At 39.6% G+C, this 27,400-nt stretch overlaps 1 protein-coding gene across 1 annotated transcript; it reads left to right on the top strand.

Moving 5' to 3' along the window:
* Nucleotides 1–475: 475 nt before the first annotated feature.
* Nucleotides 476–5,604, top strand: LOC9306246. Its single transcript, XM_021018733.1, has 16 exons — nt 476–787; nt 1,028–1,222; nt 1,491–1,565; nt 1,717–1,884; nt 2,118–2,281; nt 2,745–2,963; nt 3,052–3,178; nt 3,411–3,599; nt 3,725–3,811; nt 3,895–4,052; nt 4,182–4,301; nt 4,392–4,617; nt 4,704–4,763; nt 4,845–5,018; nt 5,122–5,231; nt 5,304–5,604. The coding sequence occupies exons 1-16, from the start codon at nt 572–574 to the stop codon at nt 5,476–5,478; spliced, it is 2,463 nt and encodes an 820-aa protein (XP_020874392.1). The 5' UTR covers nt 476–571; the 3' UTR covers nt 5,479–5,604.
* Nucleotides 5,605–27,400: the final 21,796 nt, after the last annotated feature.

A 27,400-nucleotide genomic window follows, 5' to 3' on the forward strand; every position in this document is an offset into this window, starting at 1 on the left:
GTATACCTTTTTCTCTTTATATGAGAGAATACTACAGCATCATTGGAAACACATTTCTTTCAGCTAATTGCAAGTTATTGTGGTCACACAATGCAAGACAAGATGACATATACCAGTCCACTAAACAGGACAGCTAGCGTTTCAGATACTCATTGAGAGCAAATACTACAACAACCATCTGAGCATGTATCCGTTTCCCATTTGTATATTATTTCCTCTGTTTGCATTCCTGCTAAGTCTCAGGCTCGACTTGCGACCCGCCGATACGCCATAATGGCCCAACAGCTTCCTTTCAAACTCTCCCCTATAATAATGTACTTATTCTGCTTCACTTTCTTTCTCTGATTCTCCACCTGAAATCCTGTGATTATAGCCATCACATATAGGCAAAGCAGGTCACAATGTCACATACATAGGCATTGAGGGTAAAATGAAAAAAAGAAAAAGAATTGAGGTTAAATTAGTAATTAGCCTCAATCTTCCCATTTCTCCTTCCTCGACTTGTAGCGACTCTCTCCAGTCCAGTCCAAAATCGGGAGGTGAGCAAAATCTCCGGTTGTCTCTTTCAGTCATGGAGTTGAGATCGGATTCACGATCGACTTCGTTTTCTTCTCTCCTATTCGTCGTCTTTCTCTCGGTTCTAAGCGGACTCGTTTCCCGTACCGAGTCGGCTCAGCAACCTTTCCGCCGCGAGCCAGGTCATCCTCACTGGCATCACAGCGCTTTCCTTGACGTACGAGAGAGTGTTCGATCCGATGTTCGCCGTATGCTTCACTCCCGTGCCGAGGTAAAAATCTCCATCATCATCAGTTAGTCTGGATTAGCTAGAAGAAGAAGAAATCGTTGAGTAATTTGGTTTTATAGAATCACCGAAGTGCAATTAAAAGCGTTCTTGTTGCTTCATGATTATGATCATAGCTTTGTTCGTGCATATGGTTGTTAGATTGGCTAATTTTGGGTAACACATTGAGAATTGTATTTCACTGAAACTTGTTTTGTTTATGTTCCTCTACTATTATTTTGGCAGGTACCATTTCAGGTTCCTTTGGAAGTGAATATAGTGCTTGTAGGTCTGAATGGAGATGGAGGTTACAGGTATTCCGTGGATCCTCAAAAATTAGGGGAGTTCTTAAGAGCTAGTTTCTCAACACATAGGCCTTCATGCCAAGAGACAGGGGAGCCACTTGATATCGAGCATCGAGTTGTTTATAATATCTTTCCTGTGAGTAATTATTAATCTTAAACCAGTCTTCACGAATTTTGTCTTGTTTATGCTTCAACATCCAATATTATATATGTTGGATAATATTTCTATGCAAGTTCTGGATTCTTGTATTTGCTTTTGCTGATTTGCATTTTGCGTCTCCAGCAGATTATTACTGTAAATGCAGTTGTTTGCACTCAATGTTAAGTTTTACTGTATCCTGATGCCAAGAATTTCGTTGTATTCCCCATTTACGTAAATGTTCATCTTTATTTTTTTTGTCTAGAGTGGGCAACCTGAATTAATAGCTCTGGAGAAGGCAGTGAAAGAAGCCATGGTGCCTGCTGGAACTGCACTAGAGGTTGCTGTGATCTAATCATCTCAAATTTAACTCTTTCTCATAATCATTCTAATTACATATAAAAATATGTTTATGAATGTAAATTTCATTGCTATAAATTCTACATGTTAGTGTATATCATGCTAAGCTGCAAAATTATTTTTGCATTTAGACTGATTTTGGAAGACACTTACCTGCCTTTGACGTAGAGGCAACAAAAGTTGAGTCCGCATTTAACCAGCTTTACTCGTATATATTTGATATTGATGTGGGAGCTGGATCAGCAGCCACGGCGGATAAACCTATACCAAGTGCCATATTTGTTGTGAATTTTGATAAGGTATTGCTTCCAGTGCTCTTCTTACTTCTTGTATCTTGCATATGGTATGCAGATTGTCCAAATGCTCTACATGTACTTGTATTTTTTTTTTGCCTTCTTGGGTTTATAACCCTCATATTTCTCTTTGTTCTTGCAGTTGCTTTTTTTCCTTTCATGTTTGCATTTGTTCGGTAATTGATTCTGTCCTGCTGGGTTCTATAAATGCCCCTTTCTTTTCTTAACTCAATATTCAGGTAAGAATGGATCCTCGAAATACAGAGATTGATCTAGACAGCTTGATGTTTGCAAAGCTACCAGAGCTTAGTGATGTAGACAAGGAGAAACAAGAGGCAGACTACATTTATCGATATAGATACAATGGTGGAGGAGCATCCCAAGTTTGGCTTGGATCAGGCAGGTAAACTCATCTTTGTTTTCTTTTCTTGTTGCGGTAAAATGTGGACAAAATTACTCAGTGGGTTTTCCCTTGGTATCTCTTTGTTATCCCTATGAGTGAAATGATTGTGCCATAGATGTGATCAAACAATTACCACCCTATTCTGAAAGTATTACATCTATCTAGGTATCATCAATATATGCCATTAAAATGGATGTGAGATATCATTGTCCCTTTGTTGATTATATATAGGCCAGAAAAAAAGAAAAACAAAAAGCTTTAGAGGAATAAAAAGGAGATATGCACTTATTTTTTCCTTCATTTCACTTTGGTAATCATAGATTATTGTAGTAATCAGCTCTTTGGTTCTAAAATTAATATTCAAGATATTGTTGGCGTAACTATTTCTGTTCTTATCTGCTATAATTTTTCATCTAAGCTCTCAACCTGATTTTACTTCTGATATATCTTCCCTTCTTGATAGATATGTTGTCATAGATTTGTCTGCGGGGCCTTGTACATATGGGAAGATTGAAACTGAAGAGGGAAGTGTTAGTCCCAGAACAGTGCCAAGGATACGAAACATAGTGCTTCCAGGAAATGTTAGTCCTGTTGGTCATCAGTCTACCCATGATATATTTTCTGGTCAGTTAGCAGCGTTAGTAGCTACTACAATTGAGCATGTCATAGCTCCTGATGTCAGGTAATATGATATGTGAGACTTTACTTCCTTCTAGCTATGAAAATTATGCTTAGATGATTCATTCTGAGTGCATTGTGCCAACTTCTAGGTTTGAGACGGTTGATCTAGCAACTAGGGTGCTGGTACCTATCATTGTGCTCCAAAACCACAATCGATATAATATCATGGAAAGAGGACAAAACTACAGCATAAATATTGAAGAGATAGAATCCGAGGTAAAAACTTCTTGCGTTAAATGAAAGATGTTCAAAAAATACTAGAAGTTGTTATCTTTTCTTTTGTTCTCTAAATGGTGTTTTCATCCCTATAAGTCAATATGATTAGTAAAAAGACATGTTTGCCAAGTTTACCGCTATCTGAAAGTTAGCGGCCATAATATTTTCCAAAGTATACTCAAGGATTTGACTCTATTGGTTTTCACATACTAACTGTCCCGAGTCTTTGTAGGTAAAGAAAATGATTCATCATGGGCAAGAAGTAGTGATCGTTGGAGGGGCTCATCCATTACATCGTCATGAGAAATTAGCTATTGCTGTCTCAAAAGCCATGCGTGGGCATTCCCTTCAAGAAACTAAGAAGGACGGAAGATTTCATGTGCATACCAAAACATACCTAGATGGTGCTATCCTCAAAGAAGTGAGTTTCAATTGCTGGCAACTGTGGTTTGCGAGTTAGGTTAAAGCTAGGAAAAAATAGTTCTTAACTTGCTGTTACTGTTCCAACCAGTGAAGTCTCGTGTGATTTTTTATTGGCCGTTGCAGGAGATGGAAAGGTCTACTGATGTTCTCGCTGCTGGTTTGCTCGACGTGTCTGACCCTGGGCTTTCTAATAAATATTTTCTCCGCCAGGTAAATCTCTAAAATTTTTATGCAAATTTGTTTCACAAGTGTTGTTTCTTTCATGGCTAATATTCCATACTTTTTGTACTCAGAGCTGGGATGATGAATCTGAAGGTTCAGGTGATTCCATAGTAAAGCACAAGCCTCTCTGGTCATCTTATAGCTCAAAACTTCAGAAGGGAAAGAAAAAAAACGTCGTTAAGAAAAAAGGCGACCTCTACCGCACTTATGGAACAAGAGTTATTCCAGTGTGAGTTTATTAATAGAAACCAGCTGATCAGATTATTCACTACACTGGCCAAGCTATATCCCATAATTAAGTGTGAATTACACTTTCAACATAAACCGCAACTGATACAAATCTTTGATCAATTTATAGGTTTATACTCTCATTAGCCGATGTGGATCCAATGCTCATGATGGAAGATGAGAGCCTCGTGTGGGCGACCAGTGATGTTGTCATTGTGCTTCAGCATCTAAACGAGAAAATACCTTTGAGGTGAGCAAAACTCAAACCGAAGAAAGTAGAAAACAATGATAAACCTGCTATCCTGTCAATCATATCGATTTTAATCTCTTGTTTTTGCAGTTATGTTTCTGAAACAGAGAGACAACATGCTGTCCCATCACAGGTACAGCGACATATACTTGCAGGTATAGCTTCTGCTTTAGGCGGTGTAAGTGCACCATATGAAAAGACCTCTCACGCGCATGAAAGACCTATCACGAATTGGCTTTGGGCAGCCGGTTGTCACCCGTTTGGACCATTCTCAAACGTCTCTCTAATCAGTCAAATGCTTCAAGATGTTGCACTGGTGAGTCCAATCATTATGATTTCTGAATATAAACTAGCATTTAAATCCTTCTGAATCTTGTGAGATATTGTATCTTAAATCCGCAGAGGAATACTATTTATGCACGGGTTGATTCTGCTCTACGCAAAATCCGTGAAACATCAGAGGTAAACCAGCTGCAACTAGTAAATTTTTTAGTTTCCTCCGCAGAGAATTAATCAGTTCTGGTTGGTGCTATTAATGTGTAGGCAGTACAAAACTTTGCATCTGAATACCTCAAGACTCCACTAGGCGAGCCAGTGAAAGATAAAAAGAACAAAACCAAAACGGAGCTATGGGTGGAGAAGTTCTACAAAAAGACAACCACATTGCCTGAGCCTTTCCCACACGAGCTAGTCGAAAGATTAGAGAAATATCTAGACGTAAGTGATAAACAAACTCTCTACAATTTTAGTTTTTTCTACCAGATGGATTATTCTCTTACACTCTATTTTTGTGTGTCTGTTATTATTATTATAACAACAGACTGTAGAAGAACAATTAGTGGATCTATCTTCTTTGCTATACGACCACAAGCTATACGATGCTCATCTTAACAGCTCAGAGATTCTTCAGACCACCATGTTTACACAACAGTAAGTTTGGAAACATTTTGTTTTCTTTCTGTTTTTTACTGTAGAATAAACAAAATGTAAAAATGGTTGCAGGTACGTAGAACATGTACTGGAAACAGAAAGAGAGAACATGAGATGTTGTAAGATAGAGTACAAATACACAGTTGGAGTCAAGTCTTACCAAACGTTGGTGTACGGAGGAATACTTGTAGCTGGTTTTCTCGTTTATTTCCTTGTCATTTTCTTTTCTTCTCCTCCTTCTCGCTAACACCTCTTGACTCTTCTTTTTTTACGGTCTAATAGATTTTGTAAGTGTAACAGTTTCTTGTTGAAGAGATGTATTTTTATCAACTACTAACTTTTTCGCCACTTAATAATTTTGCTTTGTTGTGAACTGTGTCTTTCATTAATAGAATAAGGGATATATATACAAGGATAATAGCAGGATACAGAGAATAAGGTAAAACCCTAATGGGCCATGGGCCGGTTATGGAGTCCATCTATATGGTTTATAACACTTCCCCTTGGAAGACATAACCGTGCCCGATACTAAACCGGGATCTCTATAATGCGCTGGGGAATGTTGTCTCATTAAAACCTTACTAGGAAAACCCAGTGGGACAAAACCATGGTGAAGGAAAAAGAGTACAACATGCATTACTCCCCCTGATTTGAGCATCACTGTAGATCCTTAAGTCCGCGCATCCCGATCTGATGAATGAGCTTCCGGAACGTTGAAGTCGGCAATGATTTGGTGAATAGGTCGGCTGAATTCTCACTTGACCGGATCTGTTGAACTTTGACCTGACCGTCCTTCTGTAATTCATGAGTGAAGAAGAACTTTGGCAAAATGTGCTTCGTCCGATCCCTCTTAGTGTAGCCATCCTTGAGTTGAGCAATACAGGATGCGTTGTCTTCAAATATGATGGTCTTTGATGTAGTAGTAGATGCGCCTTAAGGAAGGCTGCCTACGTACCCTTGGAAGGGATCAAGCCACACATAGTTCCTATTCATTGACCATACCATAATCTGATCTTATGAATATCCTGCATTAGTAAATCAAACTAAACCAAAGCAAACTGGACCTTCTTTGGTTAGATCAGTATAGAATAAACCCAAGTAAACAACGCAGGAAGAATAGACTTTAAAACTTAATCAAATCTTCCTTTAAACCTTTCCAGTGCCTTTGGGTTGATCATGAACTAAATTTAGATAGGAGACTCACGGCAAAACAAATGTTTGGTCTAGTGTGTCTAGCCAAATTCATTAGAACTTCTATGGCACTGAGGTATGGCATTTCCGGACTGAATGGATCACTATCCAATCTGAGGCTTCTCACCACCATTGGGCCTGGTCAATGGGCGGGCATGGTCCTTATTGAATCTCCTTGAGTACTCTTTCAGTGTATGCCATTTGATGCACAAGGATTCCATTATTCACGTACTCAGGTTGTAATCCCAAACAGAACTTAATTATTGCCTAGGTCTTTCATTTCAGATTCTTTCTTTAGATATACTCAACTGTTTGGTCGATTACCCAGAGGTTTAAATCATTCATATACACTGCTATGATTACAAATCCTTTGTTTGCAAACTTCTTGATAAAAATACATGGACTGATCGGATCGTTTTTATAGCCTTCTCTGATGAGATATTCGCTTAACCGGTTATACCACATACGTCCGCTTTGTTTCAGTCCATATAAGGATTTGTCCAGCCTTATGCAGTGCTGTTCTCGAAAATCTTTCTTATCTTTGAGCTCAATACCCTCTGGTAATCTCATATATTATCCAGTGGACTTATATAAATATGCAGGCATTACATCCATTAGCCGCAAATCTTTCTCTTTTATATAGCCAGACTTAGCAAAAATTTAAATGTCTTAGCATCCACCACAGGGGAGTATATCTCCTCTATTTCTGGTCTTTGTGTGAATCCTTGTGCGACAAGCCGTGTCTGATATATCACGCTTTCACTATGTTTATTTCACACAATCACAAAGACTCATTTGTCCCACTGGCTTTACATTGAATGGTATCCTTTGTATTGGACCAAAAACATTCTTCTTCTTAATGATTCTTAGCTCCACGTTTTATGGTATTGTACCATTTTAATCAATCAGGTCTTTGAGTGCACTCTAGTATAGACGTGGGCTCCTGATCCTCATTCATTTCAGTTGTTACCTTGTGCGCAAATATATTATCATTGATGTCGACATCTTTTCGGTTCCATTGTATTCTAGACATGATATAGTTTATAGAGATCTCTTTACACCTTCAGGACCTTGAGGTTTGGCGTCCCAAACCTCATTGATTGGTACCTTAGGGTTATGTCTATTAGCCGGCCATGTCTATGGTTTCTTGAACCTTCTCGGTTTCCCTTGCACCTTTCTTTGATTTCCGAGGGTTCTTGTCTTTGGAACCTTTTAGGTCTACCACGTTTCTTACGTGTTGTAGCAACTTGATTGTGTTCCTTGTGAACATCAATACGTACTGGTGCATTACAAGCTGGTATGTACGATTTTGTTACTCCTTTTGGGTCATTATAGGAATATTGGCAACTGTTTTAGCTAGCTTTTGCAGATATATAGTCTTTTGGATCTCTGATGGAGTCCGAGGATCTTGCCATGTGAAGGATGTTTGATTCCATGTAAGTTCTTTGACCAGCTTGTTAGTCTCTCCACCCAGTGTTGGGAAAACGGATTCATTGAGATGACAATTCTTGTATCTGGCCTTTGGCTCGAGATACTTAATGATGGTTGGAGAATCATTGTTAATGTATATTCCCATCCCCTTTTGAGGTCCCATCATTTGCTCTCTGTGGTGGTGCTATGGGTAAATAGGTGACACACCCAAATGTCTTTAGATGGGAAACGTCTGGCTCATGACCCGTTAGCAATTGGGATGGGGAATATCTATGCTCACTAGATGGCCGAATGCGTATTAGTTCAACAGCGTGTAAAACTGCATGTCCCCAAGCTGAGACCGGAAGCTGCAACCTCATGAGTAATGGTCGAGCAATTAGTTGATTTCGATTAATGAGGGATTCAGCTAATCCGTTATGTGTATGGACATGTGCCACAGGATGTTCCACACTTACCCCCATGGCCATACAATAGTCATTAAATGCTTGGGAAGTGAATTCACCAGCATTTATCTAAACGTATGGTCTTAAGAGGAAAATCTGGAAAATGGGCTCGCAATCTGATCATTTGGGCCAATAACCTAACAAACGCTTGGTTCCTAGAAGACAATAGGCAAACATGCGACCAGCGGGTCGATGCATCGATTAAAACCATGAAGTACCGAAATGTTCCACAAGGTGGATGGATCGGACCACATATGTCTCCTTGAATTCGTTCCAGAAAATCTAAGGTCTCTTTAGACACTTTGACTGGTGAAGGTCGAGTGATAAGCTTCCCTTGTGAACAGGCTATGCACGTGTGGTGCTTAGGGAAAACTCGGTTTTCTTTAAGGGTGTGCCCTTTAGAACTTTGAATTAATTTACGCATCATATTCGAACCAGGCTGGCCAAGCCGGTCATGCCATTAGTGAATTTCTCAGTAAACCCTTTTGTTTACTTTATTAGCCTTTATCATATTGATCTTGGCATAGTAAAGATCTATGACGCGGGTATAGTCTCTAAGACCTTCTCATGGTCTTGGGTGTTCTTAGTAATATATGGGAATCCTTTGTTCCCTTCACCCTTAGTTTCAATGTGGAAACCATTCAAACACATTTCTTTGAAACTCAACAAGCCCCTTTGAGCTGGGTGAATATGAAGCATCTGAGGATGCGTGCCCTTGGGAATATGGGCCTGCCATGGGCCTGCCCTTAGCCTTCACTAAATTTAGCTATACCCGCAATTTGGCTAATGAACCATGTCTTTAGATATTTCGTTTATTAAATTCTCATAATGATGAACTAAATGAGCTTCTAGATTCTTTTCAAACTCTCTTGATAGAGATCAACGAAATGCTTAGGTGTCTTGCACGTCTTAGTCCAATGGTTTCCCCATTCCTTATCAGTGGCAAACAAGTTTATTTGAGTGTTGTGGTTTGGGTATACCGCGGCCTTTACCTCGATTACGACCAAAGTCGGGTCGGCGGCCTTAACTGTGGATGTCGGATTCACACACTCAAGTATTTTATTAAGTAGGAAAGATTATTCTTGAGGGACAAAAATGAATAGGTAAAAAAACTTCTAAATTGCTACGAAAATTGCTATAGTATTTCTTTCTTTTGAGAGGAAGTCCCCTTTACATGGCCATTGGCCTTTATATTTATACATAGGGAATCAACATTAAAATGAATAATTAAGTACAATTATTCCCTCTTAAATGTGTCCGTTTTGATTCTTCGACTTTAATGCTCAACGTTTGAATTTGAGTTGACTCTGATCTTCATGGGCCTCGCCTTTTTGGCCCAATTGTCCTTGAACCGACTTACCCGTGTTTCCTACACCGAACTCATGTCACAGTGCAGTCACTTCGGATTCTCGAAGTGGTGACAAACACTTCGACCGTTCCTTCGGTTCATGGGTCCCTATGGGCTTTATCCTCTATGGACCATTATCTTGACTACGTGGCAATCTTTGGTTGGTCTCGGACTTATGGTGCGGGATCCGACACCAACAATTAGCCCCCCAAGTTCTTCGAAGTGCTATTCCAATTCGGAGGACTTTAAATGCTCAAGTGGCCAAAGATTGCGCTCGAGAATCTTTCTGATTTCCCGCCGAAAATCTCATCACTCCTTTAATTTCGGCACTAACCTTTTTTAACTGAGTGACATCTGTCATCATTATGACCGTATATTGATTAATTACTATTAAAACGGGAAAAAACCTTCCCACTTCCCACACAACTTCCGAGGCGGTTTCATCATTAGCTTGAGGTAACTTCTTTTCACCATTACTCTCTTCTTTTATTTTTGTGCTTTAATCAAAACCTCTCTCTACTTTTCTTCACAAAATCTCTCTTCGCCGGATCTTGAATTTTTCATTTTTCTCCGATGACTTCCGATTCCGAGAGACCTGAATCTCCTTCTTATGACGAGAGGCGCTCTAGTAATGATGAATGCACTCGTCCTAACGATATTGCCGGTCCTCATTACAAATCCACCTGCACTCTTCAGTCCCTTGAGCGATTAAAGGGGCTCTGTCAAATTCCTCCTAAAATCATAGCGGAGGCGCAAATAGCCGACCCTACGGAATCTTCGGAGAACCACCGTGTCGGCTACTTTTGTGTTTACGAAATTTACTTCAAAGGCTGCGGATTGACCTTCCCCCTTCCCGAAGCCCTAGTTCGATTCTTGGCGGCTCTCGAGATAGCCTTACCTCAATTAACCCCCAATCTCCTCCGAACCATCCTCGGGATTATAACCGTTGCGGCGGAGGCTGGCTACGTCATTGGAGTCCCCGAGCTGAATGAACTTCTAAGCGTAAGGAGTTCGTCAAAGAAAACTGGGTACTTCTCGGCGTACCCAAATGCCAATAGAAACGTCATCTCGCACCTCCCGAACAAGGATGAGAACTGGCACCATCCTTGGTTTCTGATTAAGAAAACTCCTGCTTCGATTGGGAATCTTTCCGATATACTTCCATCGAAGTGGTCTGCGAAACCTGGTAGAGACTAGGTCGTATATTCCTTTATTGTTCATTATTATTTCTTTACTGACCAAATTCGTTATTTCATTTCGCAGCTTTCATCGCTTCAACTCTCCCGACCGAAGAATTTGTCAAGTTCTTCAAAACAATCCTTGAAGGGGAAACCCTTTGGAATTCATTCACCCTCGACCGGTTTGTCAAGGCCAACCGGAAACTCAGGATGAGTCCTCCCAATCTACTTCATCGTCTTCCGCCTCCTCCCTCAACTCAGGGAATGTCGGCTCGGGCCCTCGCTGCTCAGCGTAAGAAACTCTCCAAGCCGATAGCAGAGGCTTGTGATGAAAACAAGGCGTTCCTTGCGGCCGCTATTGACAAGAAAGATTACAGCAGGACCCTGCTGGTTGACGACAACAGCTCCGAGGGAGCCAGATCCGTTGCTGCTTACAGGTTAACACCTCGTCGCGAACGCCGCGACGAACGTTCTCCTCGGAGAGAGCGGTCTCCTCGTCGTGATTCTCCTCGTCCTCCCCGAGACGATTTCAGCAACGAACCACTTAAGAATTTGGTTCGTAAGAAGAGGGACAAGTCGTCCCGTGATGACTCGTCTCCGCGAAGGGAGAAATCAAGGGCCCGGACTGACCGTTCACCTCGATCATCCCCTCCTACTGAACCAATGGGTCCTCCCCGACCTGTTGACATGTCTTCTTCTTCCCAGCCCGTCAGCGAAAAGACTGCTCGGAGTGCATCCCCTAAAAGGGGAGATTCTGAATCTCGAGATGCTTCCTCGAGGTTGAAGCCTGCTCTTGTCCCTCAAGTCAAATCGCTTTCAGGTTTGGTGACTTATACATACTTAAACTTTTTGTCTCTATTAAAATTCCAATTTTTACAACTCTTCCTTCTTCGCAGCTATGGAGAAAGAAGGCAATGTCTTCCGATGCTTCAAGACCCGATCGGGTTCGATCTTGCCAGACTTCAACAAATGGCGCCCTGCGATTCGTGAACGCTATTTGCTTCACGCTTATCATTCATCTCGGGTTAATTCCGTTTTTTTTTTTTTTTTGTTGTTTTTGTTGTTGTTTTTTTTTTGTATTGCCATTCTTCAAACTGACTCGCCATCCCGGGTTTATAATGCCAGGCTCATAGCGAACTTAACGATATGGTCGAACATTACGAAGGGTTGGTCCTTGGACGGGAGAAGGAGATTGACATGTGGAAGAAGAAATTCTCAGCTCTTGAGGCTGAACTCAATTCTTCGGCTGGCGCCAAGCACGATCTGGAGGACAAGGTCGACAATTTAACATCCGAGCTGGCGCAGGTAAAGGGGGAGCTGAAAGACTACTACGACCGGAATTACAAACTCCAGGACGAGCTTTCTGGTGTTCAGGGTAGACTTCATGAATCCGAATCAACCGCCGATACCCTGAACAACCAACTTATCGAGCTTGATGCGAAGTACAAGGCGCTAGCCAAGTTGCGTGATTCCGAGTTAGCAAGGTCGGCATCGAAGGCCAGAAAGGAGGTTAAGGGACGCGGGATGGAGTTGATCCAAGGGGCCATTCGCTTCATGCAAACTGAGAAGACTAAGTCGGAATTGGAGTCAGACATCAAGGAGCATGAGAGCAACCTGATTCTGTTGGATCAAATCCATGAAGCAGACTTCTCCGATGAGCAAGAAAGGACCGAACTGTCGACAAATCTTTCTGAAAAACGGAGTCGCTTGGCAGCTCTTGCCACTTCGACCTTCAACCCGCTTGACTTCGAGGAATTCTTTACTGAATCACCTCCTATAAGCGAATCGGGTTTAGACTGGGCAGGTAACACTTGGCTCCTGACGCTTACTTTTTCTTAACTTGTACCTTTGATTAACTGGAATTATTATTTCTAGGCTCAAGTGAGACGGAAGGCGTTGTCCCGCCCGTAGCTCCTATGGTACCGGAGGTCACTCCGGAGGTTGGTTGTACCGCGGAGGGTGGTCAGGGAGCTTCATCTGATCAAGCTGAGCCGGGATCCGAGGTGGAGGTCAATCCGTAGTGGCTGTGTCCACTTTAAACTGGGGATTGTCCCATTTAGTTTAAACTCAATTTCGAACTTGTTTTTTGGCCTAAGGAGGCTTTATAATTTCTTTTGAACAAGATATTTGCCTGAGGAGGCTTTTAAACCTTTCTAGGTTACGACCCAAGGGGGTTTGGTTAAAATTTAAATGCGGGTTTGCAAAGTCCGCTTTTAACCTTTTGTGGCCTTGTGGTTATGCTTTCGAGATTTTTAGGCTGATCAGACCTTTCTCTTAAGAATGCGAGAACTGAGCTCGGCTTAAAGCGAGTTCCCCACTTCGGGTTTAGTCAACTCGATAAATTTATTGGGCTTGGGCCTTAGAAACTTTTATAGTTAATGCGACGGTTGCTCTTTCCCTTCTTATAAGCAAGGAAAATGGCTCGTCTTTAATGCAATAAATGCCTTTTCTCGATTTTCCAAAAATGGTTTAAACCACTCGGACACACTACCATTATTGGATTTATGGTTCCAAGACAAACCCTAAATCATTATAAATAAAGGCTTACCTACTTCTAAGCTTTATTTAAACATGATTTTAGAATCTTACTTGAGAAATATTTCAAGAATGGAAAACGAAACAGTAGCCTCCGTTGATCCCGGCAGCCCACTCTTCTTGTCCGGCGACGGCTTTGAACCGGCCGGCGTTCTCTTCCCTCACGCCGTCTTTCACTTTCCTTCAAAGGAGAAGAAAGAGGCTTGCGATTTTATTGACAAGGTAAATATTTAAAGTTTTTTTTCTTTGATTCAAAAACTCTTTGTTTCATCTTATTCACTCATCTTTATGCTAGGTCGCCGACAAGCACCGTCGCTTGTGTGAAGAGAGGCAGCGGCTGGGCCTTAAAAGGCAAACACTCGAGGCTCGCATTGCTCGGGTGGAAAGGAAGATACGGGCCTTGGAGAGTGATCCCTTTCAATGGGAGTGGCGGAACTTCGACTCCGTCGCTGAGATCCCGAAGATGCTTCGGATGTATCTCCGCGCTAAGGGAGTCCCGGGTCCCGTGGACGTCCCCGTCTGCGCCGTTCCATCTGACAGCGAAGAGGAAGACGATTTGGAGGAGGAGGCCAGCAACAGTCGGAAACGCGTTCGGGATCGTTCCGAAGTGGACATCAAGGACAAGGCGTCCGCTTCAAAAGTTAAACCGGCGATGAAGGAGCCTGTTCCCGAGCCTCTTCCTTAAATGTTCCCTAACTCTGCTTTCTTTTCTCTCTTTTTTTTTAAACTCATAATGGGCTTCGGCCCCCTTTTTATTTATGGAAACACTTGCAATTTTCCTTTCTTTTCAAATATTCTCGGAGATGCGCCTTTTAATGCAGGATCTGTTCGAGGGCATAAATCTCTCCGCGAATCACTTCATTCCTTGGATAGAATCCGCAGCTTGTTGGGGATATGACGTTCCTATAATATATAGTCTCAATTTCCCTTTACTTCTCACCATTCTTTTCATTTTAGTAGGTATGGAGTTCAATCTTCGCTGTTCAGAATCTATGCCCGACTTCTCCAGAATCGGAATGATAAACGAAGATGTTCCAAATGAGCCAAGCAGGCAGCCTCCTCCACTTCGCGGCTCCTTGAGATCTCAGATCCGAGCCCCATGTGCTTTGATCAGGGATCTCCCAATCAGAGACCAAGGAACAGCGACGGCCTTTATAGAGGCACTCGAGCTTCAACACCGGAAGCTTATGTCGGAAAAGAGGAGACTCCGGAAGAGGATTAACCGGATGCAACGCAGGCTTACTACGGTGTCAAGAAATCTTCACATCCTTGAGTCTCACCCCGGAGAATGGATTGAGCTTGGAATCTCTGACTTTGCTCGAATTCCGGACTGCATGATGCCAATCCTCGATCTTGCTGGTCAAGGAGTTGAAGTGTTCTGTTTGTCAACAAGATTTTCATAGTCCGAAGTGTACGATGAGGGACATTCCGTCTTTTGAATAAACGTTCTATTCCCCATTTCTTGTATGTTCGCTTAGCCGAACCTTCTATTTGCTTCACTTGTTCGCAAAGTCGAACCTTTATCCTTTAATAAAGAAATAAAACAAATTTTTATTAATAGCTGAACTTGTTTCCAAGCTGCCTACGTACCCATTTCGGGATCAAGCCACATCGTAGTTCATGTACATAAACAATGCATGTAGCTTTAAACATAAAACTTCTTTAGGTTGATCACATTCCAAGGTCGCTTGACCGGATTGCCTTCTAAGTCTTTCAACCTATAAACACCGTTCCGAACCACTTCGGTAATAATGTAAGGTCCTTCCCAATTAATACCGAGTTTACCGGCACCTTCCTCTTTTTTGTTGTCAAAAACGCGCCTTAATATATAATCTCCCACAAAGAAAGGCCTACTTTTAACCTTAGAATTGTAATACCGGGCTGCTGCCTGCTGGTAATTCTGGATCCGAATTAGAGCTTGATCACGCCTTTCATTTATGGTATCTAGTGAATCATTAAGCATTGCTGAATTTTCTTCCTCATTTAACGGTGCTTCTGTTCGGCGAAGTCCGGGCACATTGAGTTCAGCTGGTACCACCGCCTCCATGCCATAAACCAAAGAGAATGGAGTTTCTCCTGTAGGTCGCCTAGGGGTTGTACGATAGGCCCACAGGACGGGTTGGAGTTCTTCATACCATCCTCCCTTTAGATGACTTAAGCGCTTCTTGAGGTTGCTTAATATTGTCTTATTCGCGGCTTCAGCTTGACCGTTTCCTTGCGGATATCGTGGAGTAGAATAACTAACTTTAATTCCCCAGTCCGCACAAAAGGCATCAAACTCGTGTGAAATGAATTGCGGTCCATTATCAGTGATTATTTCGTATGGAACTCCATGTCGACATATAATGTTTTTCCAAATAAAGGTCTTCACCGCCGAATCCTTGATACCAACATACGCCTCAGCTTCAATCCATTTTGAAAAGTAGTCCGTAAGGACTAAAAGGTACTGTACACCTCGAGTTGATTTGTGTAATGGTCCAATGATGTCCATTGACCACCTCATAAACGGGTATGGGGCGGAAATGGAGGAGAATAATTCCGACGGTTGATGGATTAATGGTGCATGGAGTTGACAGCGCTTGCATCTTTGGGCGAACTTAACACAATCTGTGATCATAGTGGGCCAAAAATACCCCATTGTTTTAACTTTAAAAGCCATAGCTCTTCCTGATGAATGACTCCCACATAATCCTTCATGCACCTCGCTCATGACGATTTCGACTTCGGGCCCAAAAATGCATAATAGGTAAGGGTCACTGACACCTCGTCTATATAACGCATCCTTTGACAGACAAAATTTTGCGCTAACGACTTTCATTTTCCTGGCCTGCCATTTATTCTTTGGGAGCTCACCTGTCATGATGTAGTGCTTTATTGGCTCCCTCCAGTCAGCCCCCCAGTCTTTAGCCGGAATTTGGTCAACCTTGTGAAATACTCGTGGTTCTGGCTCGGGATGTTCGTTTGGTTCGAGAGCATCCTCCTCGATTAACGATTCGGTTTCTAATACTGTTTCTGAACTCACATCTTCAGCTAAGACAACGGGTCCCTTGTTAGATGTATTTGATCCTCTTGACTTCCTCCGTTTGTTGGGTGGCGGTTCGATCTCTGGATCGCCACGGTCGTGTGCCGCCGCTCGAGACCTTGTAACGACGAGGGTTTCTTTGTTGTCTTGAATGCTTCGCTCCGAAATACATTCCACTGGAATAACTCTTTTCAACTCAGGATCTGATGTTGACGCCAATGCGGCAAGCGCGTCCGCAGTTGTATTCTCTCCTCGAGGTATGCGGATTAATTCAAATTTCGAGAAATTTTTAGATAAATCCTTTACCACTTCGAGGTACGCTTCCATTCTTGAATCTTTGGCTTCATAGTCTCCATTAAATTGGTTAACTACTAATTGCGAATCGCAATAAGCCAATATTTCCTTAGCTCCAACTCCTTGTGCTAATCGAAGTCCGGCAATCAGGGCTTCGTATTCTGCCTCGTTGTTGGAGGCATTGAATAACAACCGGAATGATTGTTCTAGAATTTCTGACGTCGGAGACTCCAACTTGATTCCCACTCCGGATCCTTGTTTTGTTGAAGACCCATCTACGTGTAATTTCCAAGTTTGGTTCTCCGGTTGTTCTATCGTTCCAGGTATTGGTAGTTCGGTCAGGAAATCTGCTAAGACCTGAGCCTTCATACTGATCCGGCTTTTGAACTCTATGTCGTACTCGCTTAATTCCACCGCCCATTTCGCCAATCGTCCGGACTGGCTTGGACTATGAAGTATTGTTCGGAGTGGCTGGTTGGTTAATACCTCAACCGGATGGGATTGAAAGTACGGGCGTAGCTTTCGAGCCGATATCACCACTGCGAGTGCGAGTTTTTCCATCATTATGTATCTGGTTTCTGGATCCGTCATTGACTTGCTCACATAGTAAATTGGTTTCTGATCCCCACGGTCTTCCCGAACCAAGACTCCACTAACTGCGTGGTTTGAAACCGACACATACAAATAAAGTTTTTCATCCACTTCTGGTTTGGACAATATAGGCGGAGTGGTTAAGTATGCTTTAAGCTGCTCAAAAGCTTCTTCACACTTCTCGTCCCAAAGGAATCCTTTGTTCCCTTTTAGAATTTGGTAGAAAGGCAATGACTTATCTGTTGATCTCGAGATAAAACGATTCAGAGCCGCAATCCGCCCAGTCAACCGTTGTACTTCTTTGAAGTTTCTTGGAGAGGGCATGTTCAGAAAGGCGTTAATTTGATTTGGATTGGCTTCAATCCCTCTTTCTGTCACGATATAGCCAAGAAATTCTCCAGATGGGACTCCAAATGTGCACTTCGCCGGGTTCAGCTTCATTTGATATTTATTGAGAATATCAAAACATTCCTCCAAATGTTTAACGTGATCTTCTTTCTTTAACGATTTGACCAACATATCATCTATGTAGACTTCCATTGTCTTCCCGAGGTGATTGTGGAACATTTTGTTAACCAACCGTTGGTAAGTTGCTCCTGCATTTTTCAAACCAAAAGGCATTACCTTGTAACAATAGATACCTCTATCAGTGATGAATGACGTCTTTTCTTGATCTTCGGGGTTCATCATTATTTGATTATAACCCGAGAAGGCGTCCATGAATGTTAACAGCTCGTTCCCAGCGGTGGACTCTACAAGGCGATCTATATGTGGGAGCGGGAAACTATCTTTGGGACATGCTTTATTTAGGTCTGTAAAATCGATGCAAACCCTATCTTTCCCATTCTTCTTTTTGACGACGACAGTGTTCGCTACCCATTCCGGGTATTGCACTTCTCTTATGGACCCTATCTTCAAAAGTTTATCCACTTCGTCATTTACCACTTTGGCTCGCTCCACTCCGAGCTTTCTTCTTTTCTGTTTCACCGGCTTGAAGCTTGGATCCACGTTTAGCTCGTGGCAAATTATACTTGGATCTATACCAGGCATGTCTGCTGCTGACCATGCAAACGATGTTTTGTTTTTCTTTAAGAGTTCGATCAAAGCTTCTTTTATTTGGCCAGTCAAAGTTGCTCCAATTCGAATTTTCCGGTCCGGCTTGTCTTCTTCCAACACCACTTCGATTACTACATCATCTTTCTTCTGCCCGCTAGGAAATTTTATTCTTAGTCCCTCTTTTGCGGGCTTCGTTAGTTGCTATTGAATCTTCATACGGTGGCTAGCTAGGTAACACGTCCGTGAAGCTTCTTGATCTCCCCGAATTGTTTCCACCCCATTTGATGTTGGAAATTTGATACATTGATGGTATGTAGAGGGGACTGCTTTCATTCGATAAATCCAGGGAGTCCCAAGGATGATGTTGTAAGCTGCGGGTTTATCGAAGACAACGAAGTCCACGATCTTCGATACCTTCTTGGCAAGGACCGGTAGCTTGATTGTTCCGAGAGACATGGCTGACTCGCTTGTGAACGCAACTAACGGAGATGGGGGTCCTACTATGTCCCCTCGGCTGATTCCCATTCTTTCTAGAGTACTTAAAAAGATCAAATCGACCGAACTGCCTGTATCTATAAGGATCCTTGATACTTCGAAGTTAGCCACGTCAAGGGTAATGACTAGAGCATCATCATGCGGCCTTTCGAGGTACCGCGTTTCTTCTTCATTAAATGATATTAATGTACCTTGAAAATCGACTTCCTCGCTTAAGCTTGCTTTGAGTAGGATATTTCGTCTATGTTTCTTGATGGAACTTATCGAATCTCCGCAAAACTTGGAACCTCCTAGAATCACATTGATCTTACCCTTCGAACTCCTTGGTTCTTCTTCGTTGGATAACCTTGGTCTTTTGGAATCTTGATCTTTGGAGTTTTCCTTCGCTTCGTGGTATTCCTTCACAAAATCTTTTATATTGAATTTGGAAAGATCTCCACTGGCCCAAAGCTCTGCGAGGTGCTTTTTAAGAACGCTGCAATCCTTGGTTAAATGCCCGGTTACTTTATGAATATCGCAATATAGACTTTCATCACGGACCCAAGTGTTTGATCTTCCTTTCCCTTGGAATTGCTTTCCGACGGTACTGTTGAAGGGTTGCGACCCAAATTTCCTTGGTCCTTTGCTCTCCCTAGACTCGAACTTCTTGGTAGGGACGGTGATTGCCGGCTTTTCTTGTTTATTCCTTTTGGCAAAACTTTCTTTTTCGTCCTCTACCTCCATCCAGTTATTCGCGCGGAAGAGTGCATCCTGAATTGTGTCTGGTTTATGAAGTATTAAGTCTTCTTTAAACCTTGAATCATGTCGCAATCCTTTTCGTAGGGCAGATAAAGCTGATTGCTGCGAGATTCTTGGGAGCTTTGATAGCACTCCTTTGAATTTGGTGATAAAAACTCGAATCGACTCATTAGATCCTTGCGATAAGTTCCAAAGATCGGCATCCGAAACGCTTTTATCCATAAGGATGGAGTATTGCTTTAAGAATACGGCTGATAGTTCGTCGAAATTGCTGATCGAACCCGGCTCTAATTGGGTAAACCACATTAGAGCTTGGCCACATAGATTCTCCGAAAAAAGCTTGCAGTAGCCTGCGTCCTAATCAGCTTCATCCAACTCGACTCTTCCAGCAGCGATCAGAAAAGCTGCGAGATAGCTTTTTGGATCCTCCAATCCGCTGTAAGGGTCCAACTTGAGTTTCCGGGAATCTGTGATCCTCAAACTTGCAATTCGCGAGATGAAAGGTGTTCGCCTAGCCTCTTCAATGACTCGATTGATGTCTGGCTCCGAACTTGTAGCTTGATGAAATTTTGATTTCATTTCTTTTAATTCCTGGCTAACCTTCCTCATGGTCTCAAACTGGTCGAGGTTCTCCTGCTCGTATTGAGCTGCAAGTTGTTCTTCATCTCCGAGCTGAGTCTCTTCTTCCAACGTCTGAGCCACGTTATTAGTAGCACCAGGAGTTGTTTGTCCGCTGGTTTCATTTCGTGCAGCGGAACTTGGCGAGTTGAATATCCCTCTTCGGATTCCCACAAGGTTTCCTGCACTTAAAGAGCGAACACGAGTTTGTATAGTATTGACGTTTTGACTAAGAGATACCTGGGATGTTTGCAACGTATCGACGGCTTTTTCCACATCCGAGAACTTTTGTGATATGTCCGACATGGTTTGCTACATAGCTTTGAGGGTTTCAGCCAATGATGTCTCAACGGTGTCTCCTCCTGACATTGTTGCTTATCTCGGAAGTGTGATAAAGGAAAAATCTGACCACTCAAGAATCCAAATCTGTCCCCACAGACGGCGCCAAAATGTGGATGTCGGATTCACACACTCAAGTATTTTATTAAGTAGGAAAGATTATTCTTGAGGGACAAAAATGAATAGGTAAAAAAACTTCTAAATTGCTACGAAAATTGCTATAGTATTTCTTTCTTTTGAGAGGAAGTCCCCTTTACATGGCCATTGGCCTTTATATTTATACATAGAGAATCAACATTAAAATGAATAATTAAGTACAATTATTCCCTCTTAAATGTGTCCGTTTTGATTCTTCGACTTTAATGCTCAACGTTTGAATTTGAGTTGACTCTGATCTTCATGGGCCTCGCCTTTTTGGCCCAATTGTCCTTGAACCGACTTACCCGTGTTTCCTACACCGAACTCATGTCACAGTGCAGTCACTTCGGATTCTCGAAGTGGTGACAAACACTTCGACCGTTCCTTCGGTTCATGGGTCCCTATGGGCTTTATCCTCTATGGACCATTATCTTGACTACGTGGCAATCTTTGGTTGGTCTCGGACTTATGGTGCGGGATCCGACACCAACATTAACCATATGAATGGTTTCCTTGATCATATAAATTATAATTGCCACTTCTACCATGTCCATTCCATTTACCATGACTGTGGCCATGATACTTATCTCTTTGGACGTGGTTAGACTCTTTAGTCTCTTTAGGCTCTTCAGCCCAACGGGCTTCTGATAATAGGGTAGGACCAGGAGGTCTCATTTCACTATTTATAACTCATTGTTTTGCTCAGCAAGTAGCAAAACAGGAGTTTAGACTTGCATATGTGGTAAAAACCTTTTTCACGATATTGTTGCTGAGGCAATATATTGTTTGTGTGAAAGGTCGAGAATGCTTTCTCTAGCAAGTCATTCTCAGTAACTTCCTCACCACGGAATCTCAGTATTGACACTATTTTAAATAGTGCTGAATTATACTCATTCATGGATTTGAATTCCTGGAATCTGAGATTCTTCCGATCGAATCGGGCTTTTGGGTAATAGCACCGTTCTTTGGTGGTTATATTGATTTTTTTTTTTTTTTTTTTTCAACTCTGTCCTGAGGTCCAGAGGATTCTTAATAGTGAGGTACTGATTTTGAGACTCTCATTGAGGTGATGGCGTATGTTAGTAATCGCCTTATATCTTTCTCTTCTGGTGACATTGTTTCCTTCCATAATAGATTCACCAAGCCCTTTTTTCCTTTAGGACAATCTTAGTGTCCAAAGCCCATTGTAAATAATTGTCACTAGAGGCATTAAGTGCCGTGTATTCATAATAGTTGATTTCTGATATCTATAATATATAGAGTTAAATGAGAACTCATGTAATCGGTTAGACCAAGTCATGCGGTATTTGAGACCGAGCCATGCTTGTCTTCAGCAAGTGTTTTCTAAACAATCATGTTATATATATATATATATATATATATATATATGGATGAAATCAACCCTAGAAGATTGATCTAGTATGCAACAACCAAACAATCGGATCATACTAGATTAGGATATTAGGATTTCGCGGTTAAGTTTTAGGGTTTTAGTCCATTAGGATATTAGGATTTCGCGATTTATAGTACTAGGGTTTTGCTAGGGTTTCGGTTTTATGTATGGAACTTTCTATTTATGGAATCTTTCCTTATATGGAACTTTCCATTTATGGAAACTTTCTATTTCTCATCTAGAAAGAAATCCTAAACAAACGTGTACTTTAGGGTTTTGGAATATTTTCTTATGAAGGGGTTTCCTATTTTGGTAACTTTCCATTTTGGGAAACTTGCTATTTTAGGGAACCTTTTATTTTGGGAAACTTGCTATTTTACGAAACTTTCTATTTCTGGAAACTTTCTATTTCAGGAAACTTTTCATTTATGGGAAGCTTGATCTTAAACCGTGACTTAGGGTTTATTAAACCGGTTTAACCTAGGATTTAGGGTTTCGGTTTACTTTCGGTTTAACCTAGGGTTTATATTAAAACATTCAATCTATCATACCATTAAACATCTTTCCATTCACTAGCTTCTCAATTAATTCTCCAATCATAAATCAAATCACATGTGCCAATTTTCATGCAAATTTTATCTTATCAAACTTTAATTGGATCATGTATATAAAGCATAATAAATAAATAGCACTTATCTTAATTGGAGAATTGAAACAGAGACCCGAGATCTGATACGGAGATTCGAAACAGTTATGTCTCTTAGCTGGTTGGGACCTCCTACAAAATCTCAATATATATAATCCTGATTCCTGAGAAACTCAAAATTTTGCTCATGGAAACATGGCTATTACATTAGTAAAAAGAAAAAAAATAGGGTTTCTGTAATATATTGCATAAAACAGTTCAGAATCAATAACATATAATCCGTGCATAACTCGTACAAAAATATAGACAGGATTGATAATAAATAATCCATGCAAAATTTGTGCAAATCTACAGACATAATTGACAACAGATAATCTGTGCAAAATTCGTGCAGAAATACAGATAAAATTGATAACATATAATCCGTGCAAAATTCGTGCAAAACTACAGACAGAATTGACAACAGATAATCTGTGCAAAATTCGTGCAGAAATACATACAAAATTGATAACATATAATCCGTGCAAAATTCGTGCAAAACTACAGACAGCATAGATAACAGATCATATGTGCAAAGTTCGTGCAGAAATACAGACATGATTGATAACAGATAATCCATGCAAAATTCGTGCAGAAACAAATATGAACAGAAAACTTATCTCGATAGAGTTTAGAATTTTGTTTGCAGAGACGGCTAGGGTTTTGGTTTTGGTTTTTTGTGAGAGAGATTTAGGGTTTCGGGATTTTTAATTTTTAGGGTGAGAGGCTATCGTGCTGATAACGTGTTGTGAACTGTGTCTTTCATTAATAGAATAAGAGATATATATACAAGGATAATAGCATGATACAGAGAATAAGGTAAAACCCTAATGGGCCATGGGCCGGTTATGGAGTCCATCTATATGGTTTATAACATGCTTGTTTTATTGACTTAACTAATTCACACTGATTCAACATATAGAGGTGATCATTAAAAATGGAAATAATTCTCTAAAATGTTTATATTTAGATGCATAAAATTTATCCACCATTCACTGTGTTAAGAGTATTCAAGGTTTTTATTTTATTTTTACAAATTTTTAGTATGTTAATAGGCATTGGGAAATCTTATTTCTATTAGCAAATCAATTTTCTTTAAATTATATTTGTTAATAAGTCTGTACCAATGTACCATTTCATCATGGGTTGTCCACAGATTCAATTATCAAGGTCATCATCTTCTTGTAATTAGTATATATGAAAACTAGATCATAACCCGTGCTGGAACAGCACAGATGAAATTTTAATTTTTAAATATTTATATAAAGTTGGATTATTGTTTGTTTTATAGTACAATTTAAATAATTCTTTACATAATACAATGACATATAAGGATTTTTTATTTTATTTTGTTTGATAAGAAAATATTAGGGGTGGGGTACGGTTTTTCGGTTTAGTATCGTTTTTTTCGTTTTGAAGAAAGTGAAACCATATAGAAACCGTATGTAATTCGGTTTAGTTACAGTTCGATTTTAACGGTTTTTTACGTTTTTTGGTTAAAAATAAAACGTATGTATTTGATATATGCTAGTAGTAAGTGAAAAAAAATTGCGTATATAATAAACATATTTTGGTATATAATAAGATTAAATTCAACCCGTGCATACCTATATTTTTATTTTAGAATCCCAATAAAAAAAATGTGTGCGCAATCCATCATTCATTATTTTCATATATACTTATAGAATCAAAATTTTAAATATTTAGAGGCGTCAAACCTTATTTAACTCATCTCATCATATAATCTTAACATGGTTTCGGTTATAAAGAACATAACTCTTTTTATCATATAATACATTACATTTAACCTGCTACTTGCTATAAATATTTTAAATATTTATGCTTTGAAAAATGAAATTAGAGTATTTATAACTTTTATCTTTTGATTTATTAAATATTTATGATATTCTTTAAAATATTATATTAAACTATTTTTAAAATTTTCCAAGTTAAAATATTTTTTATTTTTTATTGTAGAATATAAAATTAAGAATTTTTAAAAAATAATTGTATGAACTTAAATATAAATATTCAAATGGTTATAAGGATCATAACTCATTTCATCATATAATACATTATATTTAACCCACCGTCTATTATAAATATTTTTTAAATATATATGGTTTTAGAAAACCAAATTAGTGTATGTATAATTTTAATTTTTTTATTTATTAAGTATTGATGATATTTGTTTTTAAATATCAAGTAAAACTATTTTTAAATATTCCAAATTAAAATATTTAAAATTTTATTGTAGTATATAAAATTATATATTTTTAAAAAATATCTGAAATTGAATATAATTACTCAAATTCTGACCCGTTATTCAGGCGGAATTTTTGTTGAATTTATTTTTGTTTAAAAGAAATATATTATCCAAGTCTAAATTTTTGACTCGTTAAAATTTTTTTTCATAAATTGAATCATTTATATTCGTTTTTAAAAATTCAAATTATGGCATATGCGGAAAAAAATCTATTTTTATTATTATATGGATGATATGATGATTTATTTGTTTCACAATAATAGAATCATATAAAGATGAGAGGTGAAATATAATGATTAATAACAAATTAATAAGGTAAGTTAGATATCAAATCTTATATATTCATTTTGATTGGTCATTTAAAAATAATAATAATAATGTATTTTTCATTTATATAATTAAATTAAATTAATTAAATTGTATAAATTGACTTGTTTATCCTTAATAAGATGAATTAATTTACTCTTTGAAATTTTATTTCTAATGGCATTCTTAAGTAAATTTTTACAAAAGAGAAGGTTAGTTAAGGGTATCTTATAAAGTGTACTCCCCAAATAATAGTATAGGATTGATTAATTTTTAAACATTACAATAAACAACATACGAGAACATTTTTTCCATTTACTTTTTTTCTCCAATCAAAGTTTCTAAATCTCATCCATAAAATTGCCCTAAAATCTAAATATTTTTGAACCAATTTATATATTTTTAAGATGACAAAAATATTCAATTAATTTACACATTATCAAATTTAGGTTTATGAGTTTGAAAATATTTTATGAAATGCAAACACAAAAAGTCAAAACTTACTTTCAATTGAAAATATTTTATAATGACGAAAAGTAACAAAGCTAATTGTGTAAGAATAAATGTGTAGACGTATCCTAAAAAAATTAAGTGGAGCAATCTCTAACACATATTAAGAGCTTAGAGATGTTGAGAGTATGTAAGACATCTTTCTTATAGTTTGCTAATGATGATATTGTGTCAAAGTATCATACATATAGTTTTATGATGATGTTGTGTTAAGTATCTTATCTATGTTTTGTTAACACAACATCTTATAGTTTTTTAATGATGTTTTGTTAAAATATTTTGTTCGCATTGTTATCTTACTGGAAACATGTTAATTTACACATTTATCATATTTAGTTTATGATTTTTGAATATATCAAATATGTGTGCGATTTTGAGGACATTTTATGCATTTGTTATGCAATCCTTGAGCATTTTTCTAGTTATTTGTCTTTATCTCATAGTCCAAATACATACCACCAAAACGGTATGATGATTTTTAAAATTATTAACAACTTAATGTTTGACATAAATCATATTTGAACATAATGACTTACTAGGATAGCTTTCAAAAGTGGAAACTGTTTTTGGATATGGTCTTATTCTAAATGCAAATGGAAAAAAAAACTCACTTTCAATTGAAAATATATTACAATGATTGTTGGTGTTGGATCTCGCAAGTCGGATCCGGCCCATAGAAAAGTGGTAGAACAATGAAACGAAGTGGGCCGTTAGCCCGGTTCAAGAGACGAAAAGAACAGCCCAGTAAAAGTCGGCCTAGCTCGAGTGAAACGTCGGGATTTCGTGAATTAAATGAAAGGCGGGTCATACGGAATTTGCGAGATTCAGAAGATTTGAAACGGAAACATTGATGAGGGCGAGATCTGCGGCTTGATGAACGACTTCGGTTTCGAATCGCGTAACTATAAATAGAGAACGAAAACCATTGTAATGGGACGGAATTTTCTTGAGCAATAAACAGATACAGAGACTTTACTCTCTTGTTTTCTTTTCACGATTGTTATTCGAATTAGCAAGGCTAGACGATCCGATACACATCATAAAATTTGTATTGCGGATTCCGACATCCACAATTTGGCGCTAGAAGGAGGGGATTTCTAGTCTTTTACTCCAGAATATCAATCGAAAAGATGTCAGACATAGCGGATCCGGCTTCAGTCTTCGACGAGATCAAGAAGTTGCTTAAAGATCTGTCCGAGAAGACCGACCAGCAGCAGCTCGCCACCACTGCGTTGTCTGAGAAGCTTTCAGCGTTTGAAGAGCAAAGCGGCAGCCAGATCGCAGTCCTCACAGCGAGTTGTTCCGAAATCAGGTCAGCCCATAATGCTTATGCGGATCGGGTTGATACAATTCTTGCAGGAACTTTGCGGACCAGCGGGCCTCGCGGCCATTTGGACTTCCATGGTCCGAACGTTTCGGAGGTTCAGGATCCTAGGGTCACTTCCCCTAACAACGTACTCCCATCTTCTTTGCCTCTTGGCTCTCAGAGTGAACCTGGAGATGGATCCCGTCATGCTCAAGCACCTCAAAATTCAGCCGGCGGTCCTTTTGTTCCAGCCAGAACACCTCTCCCCATTCATCTTGGCAGCACC

Source organism: Arabidopsis lyrata (assembly GCF_000004255.2).
Source record: "Arabidopsis lyrata subsp. lyrata unplaced genomic scaffold ARALYscaffold_7, whole genome shotgun sequence".
NCBI lineage: Eukaryota > Viridiplantae > Streptophyta > Magnoliopsida > Brassicales > Brassicaceae > Arabidopsis > Arabidopsis lyrata.

Coding starts and splice junctions, on each gene's coding strand:
- LOC9306246 (XM_021018733.1), top strand. CDS start 572: ATGGAGTTGAGATCGGATTCACGATCGACTTCGTTTTCTTCTCTCCTA. Junction 1,223..1,490: donor TTGTTTATAATATCTTTCCT/GTGAGTAATTAT, acceptor TTTTTTGTCTAG/AGTGGGCAACCTGAATTAAT. Junction 1,566..1,716: donor CTGCTGGAACTGCACTAGAG/GTTGCTGTGATC, acceptor TTTTGCATTTAG/ACTGATTTTGGAAGACACTT.